Source organism: Onychostoma macrolepis, chromosome 12, assembly GCF_012432095.1.
Source record: "Onychostoma macrolepis isolate SWU-2019 chromosome 12, ASM1243209v1, whole genome shotgun sequence".
Classification (NCBI taxonomy): Eukaryota; Metazoa; Chordata; class Actinopteri; order Cypriniformes; family Cyprinidae; genus Onychostoma; species Onychostoma macrolepis.
This window is the reverse complement of record NC_081166.1, coordinates 20,473,548-20,492,976: the sequence shown is the minus strand read 5'-3', so window position 1 is coordinate 20,492,976 and position 19,429 is coordinate 20,473,548. Positions and strand designations below refer to the sequence as shown.

The window sequence follows — 19,429 nt, the reverse complement described above, 5'->3', positions numbered from 1 at the left end:
TTAAAACCAGCAAGCCTGAGCTGAGAAACATCCAGATATGGAATTAGGAATCTTAGAGGATGTTTTGATTGTACAGTATGGAACGTCTTTATAGATACTAGTGAGGATTTAAATTAGCTAAATAATGTGGTGACAGATTATATACATTTTTGTGTGGATAATGTCATAAAAACAAAATGTAATAAAAGGTATCCAAAATGATAAGCCGTGGTTAAATGGGGAATTAAAAGCAGCATTGAAGAAGAAAAAGCAAGCTTTTCATTTAGGTGATAGAGCACAGGTTAGAGTAATGCAAAAAATAAATTAGGCACATTTTTATTAGGTGTAAATATAATTATAAGCAAAAGATTGAGATAAAGATGAGGGATACTAATTTAAGACTAGACATGGCAGGGAGTGTATACAATGATAAGACAGGAGAAGAGTAAATCATTTCTGAGTAATCATGGGGATGATTTGGCCTTCACAAATTAATTAAATAAGGTTTTTTTTGGTAGATTTGAAACATCAGACTTTAAAACTGAGCAGAATTTGGTTAGACAACAATTGAATATAGGGCAGCAGGTAATCATAACATCTGAAGAAGTTTTTAGGACCTTTAAGAGGGTTAATATAAGGAAGGCAGCGGGTCCTAATAGAATAACTGGTAGGGCACTTAAGGAGTGTAGGGAGGAGCTTAGTGTCTGTTTCACGTATCTGCGGATACAGTGGGGCAAAAAAAGTATTTAGTCAGCCACCAATTGTGCAAGTTCTCCCACTTAAAAAGATGAGAGAGGCCTGTAATTTTCATCATAGGTATACCTCAACTATGAGAGACAAAATGAGAAAAAAAAAATCCAGAAAATCACATTGTAGGATTTTTAAAGAATTAATTGGTAAATTTCTCGGTAAAATAAGTATTTGGTCACCTACAAACAAGCAAGATTTCTGGCTCTCACAGACCTGTAACTTCTTCTTTAAGAGGCTCCTCTGTCCTCTGTCCTCCACTCGTTACCTGTATTAATGGCATCTGTTTGAACTTGTTATCAGTATAAAAGACACCTGTCCACAACCTCAAACAGTCCAACTCCAAACTCCACCATGGCCAAGACCAAAGAGCTGTCAAAGAACACCAGAAACAAAATTGTAGACCTGCACCAGGCTGGGAAGACTGAATCTGCAATAGGTAAGCAGCTTGGTGTGAAGAAATCAACTGTGGGAGCAATCATTAGAAAATGGAAGACATACAAGACCACAGATAATCTCCCTCGATCTGGGGCTCCACGCAAGATCTCACCCCGTGGGGTCAAAATGATCACAAGAACTGTGAGCAAAAATCCCAGAACCACACGGGGGGACCTAGTGAATGACCTGCAGAGAGCTGGGACCAAAGTAACAAAGGCCTCAAATCCTGCAGTGCCAGACGTGTCCCCCTGCTTAAGCCAGTACATGTCCGGGCCCGTCTGAAGTTTGCTAGAGAGCATTTGGATGATCCAGAAGAGGATTGGGAGAATGTCATATAGTCAGATGAAATCAAAATAGAACTTTTCGGTAAAAACTCAACTTGTCGTGTTTGGAGGAGAAAGAATGCTGGAGAAACCTGTCTGGGTCTTTCAGCATGACAATGATCCCAAACACACCGCCCGGGCAACGAAGGAGTGGCTTCGTAAGAAGCATTTCAAGGTCCTGGAGTGGCCTAGCCAGTCTCCAGATCTCAACCCCATCGAAAATCTTTGGAGGGAGTTGAAAGTCCGTGTTGCCCAGCGACAGCCCCAAAACATTACTGCTCTAGATGGCCAAAATACCAGCAACAGTGTGTGAAAACCTTGTGAAGACTTACAGAAAACGTTTGACCTCTGTCATTGCCAACAAAGGGTATATAACAAGTATTGTTATATACAAGTAAGTATTGAGATGAAATTTTGTTATTGACCAAATACTTATTTTCCACCATAATTTGCAAATAAATTCTTTCAAAATCCTACAATGTGATTTTCTGGATTTTTTTTTTTCTCATTTTGTCTCTCATAGTTGAGGTATACCTATGATGAAAATTACAGGCCTCTCATCTTTTTAAGTGTGAGAACTTGCACAATTGGTGACTGACTAAATACTTTTTTGCCCCACTGTACTTGCTATGTACCAACTGCCTGGAAAGTTTCATTTATAGTGCCTGTGCCAAAAATATCAAAACCAGCAGTCTTAAACGATGTTCGTCTGGTAGTTTTGACATCATGAAGAGTTTTGAAAAAATAGTATTAGATCGTGTCCTTTGTGAGGTGCAAAACAAACTTGATCCTTTACAATTTGCATATAGGAAGGGGAGGAGCACAGAAGATGCCCTCTTGAATATGCTGCATAGACTCTATTGTTGTCACTGTTATTGGCTGGTGTGCCTTAGATGGCCACCAGAGGTCACTGTGTCTGTTTGTTGAGCACATGGCTTGTTGTTTGTTGTTGGTGCCATGTGCTCTTCTGTCTATTGTCTATCCCCTCTCATCTTGTTACTTCATCATTGTTTCAGTTCCCCCACCTGTGTCTCCCTTGTTACCCTCCTCGTTTGTCTCCCTATTTATTCTCCTGATGTCTGCAGTCCTGTGCTGGTCTGTTGTTTAATGTCAGATGTTTTACGTCCTGTGCATCTACCCATATTGTTGTTCCTAGCCTACCTGCCTGTTTTTCCCCCTTGGAGGAGTTTTTGTTCCTTTTTTGTCCCCTCTACCAATGCATGCTTCAGGTAGTAGCATTGAGTTCCCTCCGTCAACAGGGGACTGACCTGAGGGAATATGCAGAGGAGTTCAGGAGTGCTGCGGAGGGGCTGTATTATAACAATGCAGCTCTCAAGGATTTGTTTAATTATGCCCTTGATGAGCCTTTCAGCATGGAGAGGATGATTATTATGGAGCATCTGTCTTTTGGGGTGTTTGTGGACTTTCTAGCCTACAGGGACAGACAGTCGCTTCCTCAGGCTATTCGTAGGATCGCTGCCAGTCCGGAACCTCTTAACCGGGTGGACCAAAGGCTTTTGGAGACCCAGTTTGGAGGGTCTACCATTGATCTCAGCAAGAGCAGCAGGCATTTCTCCGGTGGTCCTGGAGGGCTCAACTCTGGTGGACTCAAATCCGGTGGTCAGGGAGGATCTTACTCTGGTGGTCCCAAGTCTGGTGGTCCTGGACGACCTGACTCTGGTGGTCTCAAAGGTCACCACTGGGCTGCCCGATTTCACTGCCGCTGTCACGAAGGCTGCCACAGAGCAGCCCGTTCTACCCACCACAGAGCCGCTCGCTCTCACTGCTGTTGCCACAGAGGCCGTCACTGAGCAACCCGCTCTCCTTGTCTCAGCCATGGAGGTCACTACAGAGCAATTAAATTTCACTGCTGCTGCTATGAAGGCCGTCACTGAGCAGCCCGCTCTTCTCGACTCAGCCACAGAGGCCGCTACAGAGTCCACTCCAGAGCCTGCTCCACTCTGGGAGCCCTCTGAGTCCACTCCAGTCCGGGAGCTCACAGAGTCCACTCCAGATCCCGCTCCACTCCGGGAGCCCACAGAGTCCACTCCAGAATCCATTCATGAATCTGCTCCAGTCCAGGAGCCTTCAGAGTCCACTCCAGAGCATACTCTTACCTATGAATCTGCACCACCATGGTGGTCTTCAGCCCCACGTGCACCCATGTTGTGGTCTCCAGCTCCACCTGATCCACCATGGTGGCCCTCTCTCCCGTCTGTTTTGCTGTGGTGGTCATCTGCTCCACCATGGGGATCTTCAGTCATGCCTGTTCGGCTGTGGTGGTCTTCAGCTTTCTCTGAATGGCTGTGGTGGGCTTCTGCTTCGCAAGCTCCACCCTGGTGGGCTTCAGCTCTGCATGCTCTGCCCTGGTGGGTTTCAGCTCCGCATGCTCCACTCTGGAGGGTTTCAGCTCCGCATGCTCCACCCCGGTGGGCTTCAGTTCCACTTGTTCTGCCCTGGAGGGCTTCAGCTCTGCATGTTCTGCCCACACGGGCCTGGCCCGCCATCCCTCCCCCTGGTCAGCCTCCGGAATCCGCTCCTTAAAGGGGGGGTTCTGTCACAGTTATCGGCTGGTGTGCCTTAGATGGCCACCAGAGGTCACTGTGTCTGTTTGTTGAGCACATGGCTTGTTGTTCATTGTTGGTGCCATGTGCTCTCCTGTCTATTGTCTGTCCCCTCCCATCTTGTTACCTCATCATTGTTTCATTTGCTCCACCTGTGTCTCCCTCATTACCCTCCTCGTTTGTCTCCCTATTTATTCTCCTGATGTCTGCCGTCCTGTGCTGGTCTGTTGTTTAATGTCAGATGTTTTACGTCGTGTGAGTTATGTCTACCCATGTTGTTGTTCCTAGCCTGCCTGCCTCTTTTTCCCCCTTGGGGTAGTTTTTGTTCCTTTTTTCTTTGTTTCATTTTATTATTAAAAAGACCAATTTTCTCCAGCAACTTGAGTCCTCGCCTCATCTCTCCACCTGCACCGTGACAATTGTCATCTTGATCAACCAAAGTAATATGTCCGTGTTATGTTTATAGATTTCTCATCTACATTTAATACTATACGACCACATATTCTAATGGAAAGACTGTTTAAGCTGGTGGTGAATAGCAGACTCATTAGATGGGTTGAATCTTTTTTGACTGATAGATTACAGTGCGTTAGGGTAAACTCTGCTTTGTCATCCCCTATTGTTACCAACACAGGGGCCCCCACAGGGAAGTACTACCTCCCCAGTGTTATTTACCCTTTATACAAATAAATGTAGAGGTTTCTCATCTGATGTTTTCAATGTCAAATATGCAGATGATATGGCAATTGTTGATCTGATCACTGAAGATGAAGTGGAGTATCGTAGAGGTGTGAATGAATTTGTTAATTGGTGTCAATCTAGCTTCCTTCAGTTAAACATCAGGAAAACTAAAGAAATGATTTTTGACTTCAGAACAAGAAGAGAGTCACACCAACACATAACTGTCAATGGGGAGTGCACTGAAGTTGTAAATGAATATAAATAAATAGGGACAATCAATGATGTAAAATTGGCATGGGATGTAAATACAGCAGCTGTTTATAAGAAAGGGCTGCAACGGTTGTATTTCATGCGTAAGCTTTGACAGTTTGGGGTGGATACAGATATATTGGCTCTATTCTATCGTTCATTTGTGGAGAGTATTTTGACTTTCAGCTTTATGGCTTGGTATTTCTCACTGTCTGTAGTAAATAAAAACAAACTACATAAGATTGTTAATATGGGTAGTAAGATTGTAGGTAAACAACAGTATAGTATGACAAAACTATGTGATTCTCGAGCTGTGAGGAAAAGTCATGCAATTCTTCGGGATGCATCACATCCTCTTTATGGTGAATATGACTTATTAGAACAAGCGAGGCAAGGCAAACGCACACCTTATGAGCTGCAAGTTGAAGGAAAAAATATGAATCAATTAGAAAAAACTGCACACTCACTTAAGCATATTTATTCAATAAATATGCTTAAGTGAGAGTGCAGTTGTTCTCGAATATGACTTATTACCATCTGGTTTAAGGTACAGGGTACCATTATTGCAGACTGCCCGTGCACAAAGATCGTTTATATCCTCCAGTATAGCTCTGTTAAAAGGCACAATATGCAAGATGTTTTTATTCAAATATCCAAAAACCACTAGAACAGTGTTATATATTTTGCTGACTTGTGTACTTACATTATCCCAAATGTTTCGAAGAATGTTTAAATCCAGAGAAATAAGCTATTTTAACTAGTGAAACGGACCGTGTCCATAGTATCATTGTGTCGCCTGCCAATGACTTCATACACCCTCGATTTCCGGGGTGAAAATTTATTTTATTGAATAAAACATGGAAACACTAAAGACGCTTTAATATGTTATGCGTTTTATTAGACAGATGACGACCGCACAGAGTAGCATTATAACAGAACTTTCAAATGTATCTAGTATGATAAAACAGTGCTGGTTTACCCCACATAAGCACAACTGGAAGGAGCGGAAGCGATCGACTGTGGCATAATAAAAGCTCCGCTGCTTTCGAGCTGTGTGTCACGCTCGTCAAAATCTTTGCGCTCGTTCAGCAGCCTCATTTCGCTTCGACAGCTTTCTGCCTCACTCTGCTTCACACTACGATGTTAATAAATCTTTAATACATTAGCTCATCCATGAACATAATTTCTGCCAGAGTCCCGTCGAATTGCATCGGCTGTGGGGATGAAGACAACAACTCCCATGATTCCACATTCAGTCACGGCATCAAACTACGCCTTTGTTTCTTTTGAATACGCGCCCTCTAGCGGCAAAAACTTACATACTGTGCCTTTAAATAATTCTTTGTGATATCACAGTTGTCATTTTGCATCTTTGGCAGCGATTCTGTTGTTGTGAAAGGGATGTTGTTTGATGCTGTTTGTATTTGTAATGTGTTGTAACCTGTTGATGTTTGTTTGCATTTGTTAATTGTTGTTGTTGATCACTGAAGAGTTGCCACAGACACAAAAATAATTTTCGAAAGGACAATAAACTAAACTAACTAAAAGTGCTATATATATAAAGGTGACCTGACTTGATGCTGAAAATTCAGCTTTGCATCACAGAAATATTATATTTTAAAGTATATTAAAACCAAAAACCATTATTTGAAATTGTAATAATACTTAATATTACTGTTTTGTTCTGTCTTTTTCATCAAATAAATGAAGGCTTAATGAGCATAAGAGATGCAATGTTCAAAAACATTAAAAATAGTAATGTGTCCAAACTTTTGACCAGTACTACAATATACCTGTGCATACAATTGTCAATTTGTATATTATTCCCTATTTATTTGTTCTATTTTATTCTTTTTATTATCTGTGTTTTTGTCCCGTCACTGTTATTCTGTTGCACTGTGGAAGCTTCTGTCACAAAAACAAATTCCTTGTATGTGTAAACATACCTGGCAATAAAGCTCATTCTGATTATGATTCTATACTTCTATATAATAAAAGAAACCTGGCTAGCAGAAGGTAGAAGAAAGAGCATCATAGATTGAGCTAGCTAGCTCATGATACCTAGCCTCATAAATTGTCAATGAAAAAGTGCTAACTAGCTTAGATTTTTCATATCTGGGGCCATATGCATAAAGCCGCACAGAGTAAAATTTTAGTCTTAAGTGTGTCAAAATTCTAAGAAAGACGTAATTTTACTCATTCCTAGACTTAAGAATAAGAGTGATTCATAAAAGTTCCTAAGTGTTAAGACTAGGTCTCAGCTCCTAAATTATTTAAGAGAGCTGGAGAGGTCTCCTAACCTAGTTAGGAGTAACAAGATGGCAGCAAAGAGGAGGAGACACACACTTTCCAATGAAGATATGATGCACTGGAGATACAGTATATGGTGATATGGAGTTGATAAAACGATACAAACTTGATCGTTATGATAGTCAAAGTTTTGTTGTTATTGTGAGTGTACACAAATGAAAGTAGACACTTAACAGTTTTGATTGATGTATAACACTTATTTGTGTGACCAAAATCAACAGAGTAATTTTAGTGTCTTTTGCACTGATCTTAAAAAAACCGAACTGGTATCGCCGGCGATACTGTCGATCCCAGGGAGTTAATGTTGCTAGATGACCTCATAAAGGTGAGTTCATTGATCTATATTTATATTTATATACTGTAGATCAGTGAACTCGCCTTTATGACATGATGGGAGAGTCTCGGAATGTAGGTAAGGTTTGTCCAAGAAATTGATTTTGTTGCTAGGCTTTTGAAAAAAAAGTCTCTAAAGGGGTGAGAAAGTCACTAAATCTAGAGATAAAATCACTAAATTGGCAACATTGGCATACTAACTACAATATAAGTTATTAACATTTCATTGGTCCTCTTGTTTTTGTATGTGTTCATAATTTCTTTGTATGACAGCATGGCTGAAAATTATGACCGCACAATTTGACATGTTTCATTGCATTATTATCACAAATAAAACAACTGACTCTAAACAACTATGCAATATGCTTAAAAAAATCTTGAACTTTTTTTTTTTTAAATTAATTAAAGGTGAAGATGTCAAATTTCCTAGGCCGGACATCACTTTTGGCCACTACCATATGGCAGTTTATTGACTTTCCAACTGACCGCCAAATCATATTGCAAAAACAAGCCACTTTTTTTGAGGATTGTGGGCTTTCCTGGAATTGTTGGAGCCATTGATGGAACTCATGTTCATATCATTGCTCCAACTGTAAACAAGAAGACATACCAATAGAAAATAAAGCATCAGTAATAATTTGTGATAATTTTGCACAATGCAAAGCCTTTAAAAAGATACATTTAAATATTAAAATATTTCAATGTCTTAAATTATTTTAATGTAGTTACATTAATGATTGGTGTTGTGCTGCTGTGACTTTACATGAGCAGGCTCACTATTGGCTGATTCAGAGGTCGAGGTCAGCCATTTTGTGTTGACATCATTGTAGTCCTTAGTTTACACTTAAGTGTCACCTCAATCAACACTTAAGAATCAGTCTTATACTTTACTGAAAGTTGCTTTTAGCTTCTTTATAAAAGTCTCCTACTCTTAGAAAAGTCCTACTTTTTACTAAGAATTTTTTGACACTTAAATGTGCTGTATGTAGTATTAACACCTAGCGGTTGAACTATGTATTGCAGTCCAAATTCAAAATATTGGAGACGTTTTTTTTCACCCGGCCCCTCCTCCTCAGACGTGACGCACACGCAGGTTGCATGTAATTAAATACGCTGTGTTTTCCGCCAACTGGCAACCCGCGGTGCCGAAATACAGTTGGGTAAACTGGCAATGGGCGGGTATCACAAACCATAACAAACACAGACATTCCGGGCCGGAACACACATTTTCAAAGGAGAATAACTGACTGTAGCATTGTTTTTCAGATACACAAGTATGTTAACTTAACAGGTTTCTTAAATATCTGTAAACATATTATGGTATTTTTATGCTTTAGTAGAGTCAAAATCCTACATACAGCACCTTTAAGTCAAAGCTTAAGACTATTCATTCCCCCTTTAGGGAACTAGGGGCATTGCGTGTGGAGGAGGGTCATTTTAGACATTTTATTTATTTATTTATTTTTATCTATTATTATCTCACCTAAATGTTTGCTCAGTCAGTGTATTTGTTTTTACAGTAGTATAATTTAGTTGTACAGTCGTTTACAGCACAAGGAAGTTTTAAACATATTTTTGTAATATTTATGTAATTTACATGAATACTCACCAAGATGAACATTTAAGCCTCGTTCAGACTGTCAGCCCAAATCCGATGACAGTCTGAACAAGGCTTTTGATATTTTGTGTGCAGGATTCAAGAAATGGTCTGTGCATGTTATGGAGGAATGTAGAGTGCATGTAGGGTATGTGGCCTCAATAGCCCTGCAGTAAGTAGTGTGCTGTGTGCATAGAGCAAGCTAGCTAGTGTTAGAGGCCTTTTTTGTTTTTTGTTAACTGTATAATAAATAAAAATAAAACAGAATACAAAAAGAATAGAGAAGCTAGTGTTAGTTTTTTTCTTCCTTCCTTTTTTTTTTTTTTTTTTTTTTAAAGAACACAAGCAGTTAGTAAATGAATAGAGTGCAAATCTTTTTTTTTTTTTTTAAAGAACAGAATTAGAATAGATAGTGCTAGTGTTTGATGATCAAAAAGATGGAAGAGATGAGTTTTTAGCCGATGCTTGAAGCTGCTCGGATTGAGTTGGGCAGGTCATTCCACCAGGAGGGAACATTTAATGAAAGTCTGTGAAAGTGATTTTGTGCCTCTTTGGGATGGCACAATAATGTGCTGTTCACTTGCAGAACGCATGCTTCTAGAGGACACATAAGTCTGAAGTAATGAATTTAGGGTAAAGGGGTTCAGAGCCAGTGGTGGTTTTGTAGGCAAACATCAATGCCTTGAATTTTATGCGAGCAGCTATTGGTAGCCAGCGCAAATTGATAAACAGAGGTGTGACGTGCATTCTTTTCGGCTCATTAAATATTAATCTTGCTGCCGCGTTATTTGTAAAGGTTTGATAGAACTGGCTGGAAGACCTGCTAAGAGAGCATTGCAATAGTCCAGCCTGGACAGAACAAGAGCTTGAACAAAGAGTCACCTTTATTTTATATAGCGCTTTTACAATACAGATTGTGTCAAAGCACTTAACAGTATCAAATTGGAGGATAGAGTGTCAGTAATGTATAATGATAAGATTAAACACTCAATTTTCAATTTTCAGTTAAAGGCATTTCATTATTGAATTCAGAGATGTCATTGTCTAGCTCAGTTTAGTTTAGAGTTGTGAAGTATGTTCTGAAAGGAAGGGTCTGATCTTCTTGAAAACTACCCGGTCCTGCAGGTTTGCTTTATTCAACAGAATAAAGCAAACCTGCAGGACCAGGTAGTTTTAGCAATGCAATCTGAGAAAGTCAGCTGATCATCAATCATAACTCCAAGGTTTTTGGCTGTTTTTGAAGGAGTTATGGTTGATGTGCCTAACTGGATGGTGAAATTGTGATGAAATGATGGGTTTGCTGGAACCACAAGCAGTTCTGTCTTGGCAATGTTGAGTTGAAGGTGGTGGTACTTCATCCAGCAAGAAATGTCTGTTAGACAAGCTGAAGTGCGAGCAGCTATCGTTGGATCATCAGGATGGAATGAGAGGTAGAGTTGAGTGTCATCAGCATAGCAGTGATATGAAAAGCCATGTTTCTGCATGACAGAACCTAGTGATGCCATGTAGACAGAGAAGAGTCTAAGAACTGAGAAGTGGTCCAAGAACTGGGACCTGAGGCACCCCAGTAGTTAGATGCTGAGACTTGGACACCTCACTTCTCCAAGATACTTTGAAGGACCTATCTGAGAGGTAAGACCAGTGTTCGAATTGTGTCAAAGCCCACAGATAAAAGCTTATTTTACGATGATCAGTGAATTAGGTGTGCCAAACAATCAATAAGCAAAGAAGAATTACATATCTAGCCTAGGGGTGTGCGACATTTGACAAAAAAAATTATATCTTGATATTTTCTGGGATTTTATTGACGATATTTTGCTGAGTGTGTTGCGCTGCAGGACTGCCTTAGACAACTGACTCCTGCAGTTTTTGATATTCTTCATATTCTGTGTGGTCAGTTCACAGGTGTGATAGAAATTAACCTTTTCCAACAAGTTTAAAGAGATTTTTTACCCTTATGGGCATTTTTACCTTTATAAAGCCATTTTTTTCTAGAAGTGTGCATTATCTTTTGTGTCAAATTCTTATATTTATTCAATAGGTCAATAAGATAGAATAATAAGATATTTGGGGCTGTTACCAAACAAATAAAATCATTATTAACAAAATTCATCTTTGCAATGCAGAGGAAACACAAAAGCTGCATCTGAAGTGGCATTTAGATGTATGTAGAATGCAGCTTAGAGGGACGGGGTGCTTTAACCTGCAGTACTAAATGCATAAATAATGTTTTAATATTTTAATCCTAAAACGTTGAATACTGATATTAGAATTTATTTAAAAAAAATGAAAATACACTTTAAATGTGAAATTAAAACTGCCAGTAGGTGGCAGCAAGTCACTATTAAATAAGTGAATCATTGCTCATTTAAACGGTTAATTCATTCAGGAACAAAACATCGTCATGTTGCTCAGAGACGCAAAACAGCGCTGTGGCTGTGTTTGGAACCATTTTTGTTGGTGAAATAGAGCAGAAATAGGCAGTGTTGTCTAAAACGTTAAGTCTCTTAATATTGATTCATTGTTTATTGAATTGTTGTATAAAATCAATATCAAATTAGTTATTTTTGCGAAAAAACGGCACTCTTTGAGTGATATTGATTAACTATATGAAATTATATACACTGTATGATAAATTAATCTCTTACATCGTACATACATCTGCACTTTGTTGCAGATGAGCAACGCTGCTCTCCCCCTCCCCCTCCCCCTCAATTCGAACACTGGGTAAGACTCAAACCACTGGAGTGCGGTTCCTGAGATGTCCTTTGCCAATAGGGTTAACAGGAGGATCCGGTGGTTAACCGTGTCAAAAGCAGCGGACAGATCCAGCAAGATAAGTATTGAAGATTTGTAATCCGCTCTTGCCAGTCTTAGGGCTTCAACAACTGAGAGCAAGGCAGTCTCAGTTGAATGTCCACTTCTGAAACCAGACTGGTTGCTGTCCAGGAGGTTGTTCTGTGTGAGAAAGGCAGAGGCTTGGTTGAACACAGCTCGTTGTGTTTTTGCAATGAAAGGAAGAAGGGAAACCGGTCTGTAGTTGGGTTAAGGGTGGGTTTCTTAAGCAGTGGGGTTATACAAGCCTGTCTAAATGCTGAAGGAAAAACACCAGTGTGAAGGGATGTGTTAATGATGTGAGTGAGTGCAGGTACAACTGCAGAAGAAATGGCTTGAAGGAGATGAGATGGAATAGGATTAAGCGGACAAGTAGTAGGATGATTAGAAAGGATTAGTTTGGAGACTTCTGCCTCAGAGAGTGAAGAGAAGGATGTGAATGAGTGTATGTTTGCTGGTAAGATGTGCTTGACAGATTGTGGTGTGGAAAACTGCCACATTCTTCATTAATAAAATTAAAACCATCAGTGCACAAAGTCATCAGCTGTGAGAGTTGATGAATGAGGGGGACAAAGAAGGGAGGAAAATGTTTTAAAGAGCATTCGAGAGTTAGACGAATTGTTAATTTTTATGTTAGTATGTCCTTTTAGCAGTGGAGACATTAGCAGAGAAGGAAGAGATGATACACATTAAGGTCAGTAGGATTTTTTGATTTGTGCCATAACCTTTCAGCAGCCCTGAGTTTAGAACGATGTTCGCTGAGAACATCACACAGCCAAGATAACCAAGATTTATTATTATCAAAAAGTTAATCTTTTAACCAAGATTATGCTGCAATCTCAACCACATTTAAAGGTGCCATTGGTGATTGTCTTCAGAAACATTTTTTGTTATTCTGGTTGAAAGTCTCTTCACATCCTGATAGCAATCATTTATATATTCTGTGGAAGGTGTAGGACCAAGAAATGTTCGTCCAATCAAAACGCTCGGTCCGAGCGTTTTAATTGTTTTTCCTACCTGCCTGTCAACGTATGTATTTGCATACCTCTGCACACCCTGTTCACGCAGACAGGATACGTCATCAGCGCATTCACGCACGCTGTGCGTACAGAGCAAGAATTGCAGGCAAACATCAACAACCCAATCTTCCTTCCTGGTATTGTAGTACTTTTACTAACTGTACTATAAAGTTTTCTCACCATGATGTAGCCCAGAAGTTCCCAATTGCAGTCCTCGCGCATGTCTCGCTTAGTTAAAACACTCGGTTCAGATAACCAGCTCGTTAGAAGTGAGCTCCGTCAAGTCAAGTCAAGTCAAGTCACCTTTATTTATATAGCACTTTTAACAATACAGATTGTGTCAAAGTACTTAACAGTATCAAATTGGAGGATAGAGTGTCAGTAATGTATAATAAGATTAAACACTCAATTTTCAGTTAAAGGCATTTCATTATTGAATTCAGAGATGTCATTGTCTAGCTCAGTTTAGTTTAAATAGTATCTGTGCAATCAAATTGATGATAATCGCTAGAAATTAAGTGTCCCCAACTGAGCAAGCCAGAGGCAACAGCGGCAAGGAACCAAAACTCCCTCTGTGACAGAATGGAGAAAAAAAAAACCTTGGGAGAAACCAGTCGGGGTCGGGAGGCCAGTTCTCCTCTGGCCAGACGAAACCCGCAGTTCAATTCCAACCGCAGCCAAGTCAGAATGTGTAAAGGCCTTATCTGATTCCCGTGGTCTTGTCCTGATGGAGCTTTTTAATTTATAATTTAATTAGCTGATTAGAGTGTGGCATCAGGTGTCTTCAATATTGAACCTTTTCACAATATTCTAATTTTCTGAGATGCTGAATTTGGGATTTCCCTTAGTTGTCAGTTATAATCATCAAAATTAAAAGAAATAATCATTTGAAATATATCAGTCTGTGTGTAATGAATGAATATAATATACAAGTTTCACTTTTTGAATGGAATTAGTGAAATAAATCATGTTTTGGATGATATTCTAATTATATGACCAGCATCTGTACACATACATACATATACACACACATACATACATACATACATATATAGTACAAATGCAAAAAGTCTTCAAGATAAGCATCTGTCATCTGTTATAAATACCTCTGGACTACTTTGGTAATGAAGTCATCAGTGCAGATCAAAGCATCAGATAAACCCTTGTAGAGTTTACAGGCTACCTGTCTCGAGTCAATCACCTCCATCACCACTGAGAGAAAAACAGACTGAGTCAGACATCAGATCAGGCAAAATTATGGTAACTTAAGCTCACACTTATGTTAGTTGACACTGTAAAACAACACTAAAATGTAAAGTGTGGTTTCCTTACCACAGACAAGTGATTCATTTACAGGGTGTTGAAAAGACACACTAAAGCTTGAGTCAGTTAGTGGGCACACTTCAAACTGCAGCAGTCCAGGAGTATCTGCTAAAAATGTAAAATGATGTGCATTGTTCAAATGTACAGCTTGATATTTTTTGGTATTTCTAGTACACTTTTTGCAGTCTTATAAAGTTACTAAGCATTTTTGTTGCTAATACTAAATACTAGTAATACTAAAATATAATACCAAACAATATTAAATAAATAATTGTCAGAATAATTAATTGCTTATGCAACCATATTTTGCAATGCAATCATATTTTCCTCTTTAGGTAGTGCATTTTCAGTAAATCTTAAAGTTCCATCAAGTACTGGCAAAAGCATTTTTACTAATCTACCAACTCCTATAGACATAATTATTATGAAAGACAACACACCCACCTTCCTTAATGTAAGTTTTTTTGACGCAGCTACCAATCAGCATGTTGTAAGCAGCCTGGTGTCTTATAATGTCGAGAAGAGCAGGCACCTGAGCAGGATGTCTGAAAGGAATCTTGGAAACATAAGCTCCTTGAAGAGACCTCCCATCCTGCACTGGAGCATCACCATTTAGGAAATAGCAATGCTGCTGTCCTGGTAAAGACTAATCAGAAAGAAAGGCAAAATATTCAGAGAATCAGATGGACATAGTCATAATGATATGCTGTTTTAATAGACTGTGGTTTATTATTTATTATTATTAATAGAGGAATCATGTTCTGTTAAGAATATATGGGTAGTTGTCAAATGCATATGGACATGAACTCATTTGCTCACCAATTTTGGCTCACTAAAACCTTTGTTTGACCTGGTCTAAAAATGTGTCAATAAGGACACTATTTGAAAACTAAATAAAAACTGTCTACCTACCTATCTATCTATTGAGAGACAGAGAGAAAGATAGATGAATCAACAAACTGTAACTTTAAAAACAAAAAATTTAAATGTTATCTAATATTGTCTAACAAAATGTTGTCAAAATGTCTAATACTCACTGCATAAAAACGCATTGATTTGGCCAAAACAGGAGGACTGGCCTCTCCCTCCTCGTGCAGTTGGCTCTTAATGATGAGATCATATAGTGGGAACAAGGTGGGCGCTGTCTCAAAAACAGGGATACCTATAAAAAAAAATAAAAATAAAATAAAAAAATAGAGAGGTAGAACTAAATTTATGTGGTCTTGTATAAACACTAGCAAAGCTTACATTACTAGCTCACACTTAAATAAAAATGTCTGATATACCTAATTATTTTCATTTTGACATTTAGACCAATGGTTCTCAATTAAAAGAGACATACAAAATGTGCAGAGCAGTGGTACCACAGGAGTGGAATTGAAAACCACTGATTTAGACAAATTAATGGGACAGCTCACCCAAAAATTAAAATTCTGAAAGGGTTCGTACACATTTGTACCAATAAATGTTCATGACTTTTCCATGACCTTTGAGACAATATTCATGACCTATAATGTTCCATTATTTTACAAGAACAATAATAAATAAATGACAATTAATGTGACTTGTATGGAAGAATATTCAGGTCTTTTTTCGAAAGAAATTGCAAATTGTATTTTCAGTTGCGTTTTCCATATGTGGACGCATAAATTGTGACAATCCAAATGCAATTGCAAATCTTGCATTACCGTTTGCATTTTCGCTTTCGCGTACACACAGTGACTGCCACATTTCAAATGAAAAAGCAAAGTCCATTTGCAACTGTATTTCCCATATCTTACGAGTTATGAGCCTGTCATATTTAAATAGTAATATTAATTACCACATTTGCTTTTTCACTCTCTCTGCATCATGCATGTAACCTGCCAAGTTCTGATGTCTACACAGAAAGCTGTCAATCAATGTGAGGGGCAGGACTATACTATGGGGCATGTTTGTATTGAGAGGTGACGTCACTCACAGACGACCGTGCCGAATCATTGGAGGTAAAGGCTCCGCTAAAGGCAGCTGCCAATCAGTTCGTGCCTGTGTGAACAAACAGACAACCTTCTTGGCACAATACATAATACCAGAGGTTGCTTTAACACATCACATTTGGGGAAGTCGTGGCCTAATGGTTAGAGAGTCGGACTCGTAATCCAAAGGTTGCGAGTTCGAGTCTCAGGTCCGGCAGGAATTGTAGGTGGGGGGAGTGAATGTGCTCTCTTCCACGACTTCAGTACCACGACTGAGGTGCCCTTGAGCAAGGCACCGAACCCCCAACTAAATGGCTGCCCACTGCTCCGTGTGTGTGTTCACTGCTGTGTGTGTGCACTTTGGATGGGTTAAATGCAGAGCACAAATTCCGAGTATGGGTCACCATACTTGGCCACATGTCACGTCACTTTCACTTTCACTTTCAAAATGACAGGGTCGTAAAAATTCCGTCATAATCTATTATTACCTGTCATTTTATGGCCAGCATTTACTCAATTATTGGGGATTTGGTGTGCGGATGCTTCTTGGGAGATGGGGCGGGGAAACCGACAAGCGGTGGCCCAGACTGGAGATGCGGTTTCAGGACCTTCACTGACTGGCTCGGAGGAAACGAGAGCTAGGGAGGAGCTAAAGCCCCCTGAGGTGGATGACTTTCCTCTGGAGCAGTCTCGTGATGAGATGCTCAAAAACGCGTATGACCGGGTCTGCTCCATCAACGAACAGCTTCTCCAGCCTGATCAGCCGCTCTCCTATCCCTATTTTTCCCTTGAAGATGGCCAAAGGCGGGGCGCCATGATACCCAGGTAAAAGGAAATACAACCCAATTGTTAGTCCCAAAAAGCTGTTGAGAAATGCTTTTCCAGGCGGCTCATTGTAGTCCCATGGCAGGCCACTTGGGGGAAGCAAAGACACGTGAGCGTCTCATGGCCCGATTCTTTTGGCCGGGCAATCACGAGAACGTCCGCCGGTGGTGTGCGGCATGTCGTGAATGTCAGCTGGTTAATCCGCTGGCCCCCTCAAAAGCGCCCTTGTGCCCATTACCCCTGGTAGAGGCCCCCTTCGAGATAATTGGTATGGACCTCATCGGGCCATAAGAACGTTCAGCACGTGGACATCTTTTTTTCATTAGTGCTGGTGGATTATGCAACAGAAGGGCTCGAACCCCTGTTGTTTGCAGTGCGGGAGGTTCCGCAAGCCTCCACTGGGTTTTCCCCATTCGAGCTTCTCTATGGTCGTCAGCCCCGGGGGGTGCTTGACGTCATTAGAGAGGCTTGGGAGGAGGGGCCTTCAAAAACTCCACACATTGGGGCGGCTCTCTATGGAGAATTTGCTCCAGGCTCAGGACAGACAAACTCATAATACACCAATTTACTACGCTTCCGTTCGGCTTGTTCGGGGCTCCCGCCACCTTTGAGCGGCTCATGGACAGAATCCTCCGGCCACATAGTGCCTACGCCGCTGATCTCGACGACATCATTATACACAGTATCATTAATCATTGGCAGCGGCATATGGAACATCTGCACGCTGTCCTGAGATCACTGAGGGTGGCTGGACTCACAACGAACTTGCGGAAGTGTGCAATTGGGCGTGTGGAGGTACGGTATCTGGGCTTCCACTTGGGACATGGGCAGGTGCGTCCCCAAATTGATAAGACAGCTGCGATTGTGGCCTGCCCGAGTCCCAAGACCAAAAAGGAGGTGAGGCAGTTCCTGGGGTTGGCGGGATATTATAGAAGGTTTATTCCTAATTATTCGGAGCTCACCAGCCTGCTGACTGATCTCACTAAAAAGGAGACCCCAGATCCGGTCCAGTGGACGGAGCTGTGCCAACAGGCCACAACCAAGGTAAAGGCTGCCCTGTGCGGCGGGCCGCTCTTACACTCTCCTAACTTTGGTCTCCCTTTTTTGTTGCAGACGGACGCGTCGGACAGGGGGCTGGGTGCTGTCCTGTCCCAGGTGGTCGCAGGAGAGGAGTGGCTGGTGCTGTATCTGAGTCAGAAGCTCTCGAAGAGGGAGACCACATACAGCACCATTGAAAAAGAGTGCTTGGCCATTCGGTGGGCCGTCCTCACCCTCCGTTATTACCTCCTGGGACGGGAAAGGCTATTGCAGGCTGCAGCGGGAGAGCGGGTGCAGAGACGAGCGGGGATAAGGAGGTCAAGTGAATGATGACTAACACCTGCATTTAATTCCAGTGATTGGGGGGAGAGACGGGTGAAAAGCAACTCGCAGACCTGGGAGAGGGAGAGAGAGACTGAATGACAGTGGAGACTGAGCACTGTGTATTGTGTGCTGCAGAGACTGTGGAGGCAGAGAGCCCGACAGCATTTGATTTTGGTTTTGTGGATTATTTTTTATGAGTAATAAACTGGTTTACTCGCCACCCCTGACTTCCTCGTTCTTCATCATATTGAACCTTGTTACAGTTATGTTTAACATTATTTATTTTGAACTTTACCGTAGCACAGTACTGACCTGTAGCATACGTTTGACTGAATTGTTGTTGATTGTGGCCTGTGGAATGTTGGTCCACTCCTCTTCAATGGCTGTGTGAAGTTGCTGGATATTGGCAGTAATTGGAACACGCTGTCGTATACGCCGATCCAGAGCGTCCCAAACATGCTCAATGGGTGACACGGTCCAGAGCATCCCAAACATGCTCAATGGGTGACATGGTGAGTATGCTGGCCACTCAAGAACTGGGATGTTTTCAGCTTCCAGGAATTTTGTACACATCCTTGCAACATGGGGCCGTGCATTATCATGCTGCAACATGAGGTGATGGTCGTGGATGAATGGCACAACAATGGACCTCAGGATCTCGTCACGGTATCTCTGTGCATTCAAAATGCCATCAGTAAAATCCACCTGTGTTTGTTGTCCATAACATACGCCTGCCCATACCATAACCCCACCGCGACCACGGGCCACTCGATCCACAACGTTGACATCAGCAAAACACTCACCCACACGACGCCATACACGCTGTCTGCCATCTTACGTGTACAGATTCATCCGTGAAGAGAACACCTCTCCAAAGTGCCAGACGCCA

The 19,429-nt window shown here is 41.0% G+C and overlaps 1 protein-coding gene across 2 annotated transcripts in view; it reads right to left on the bottom strand.

Moving 5' to 3' along the window:
- Positions 1-19,429, bottom strand: part of med1 (mediator complex subunit 1) — a 119,017-nt gene that overhangs the window by 16,844 nt on the left and 82,744 nt on the right. The window contains exons 12-15 of one of the 2 annotated variants that reach the window (XM_058793056.1): positions 15,436-15,560; positions 14,843-15,044; positions 14,408-14,506; positions 14,182-14,287 (exon numbers count right to left, since the gene is read on the bottom strand). In XM_058793056.1, the coding sequence (XP_058649039.1) occupies positions 14,182-14,287; positions 14,408-14,506; positions 14,843-15,044; positions 15,436-15,560 (532 nt within the window). The remainder of the gene's footprint in view (positions 1-14,181; positions 14,288-14,407; positions 14,507-14,842; positions 15,045-15,435; positions 15,561-19,429) is intronic. The other variant, XM_058793057.1, reaches the window with a different exon arrangement.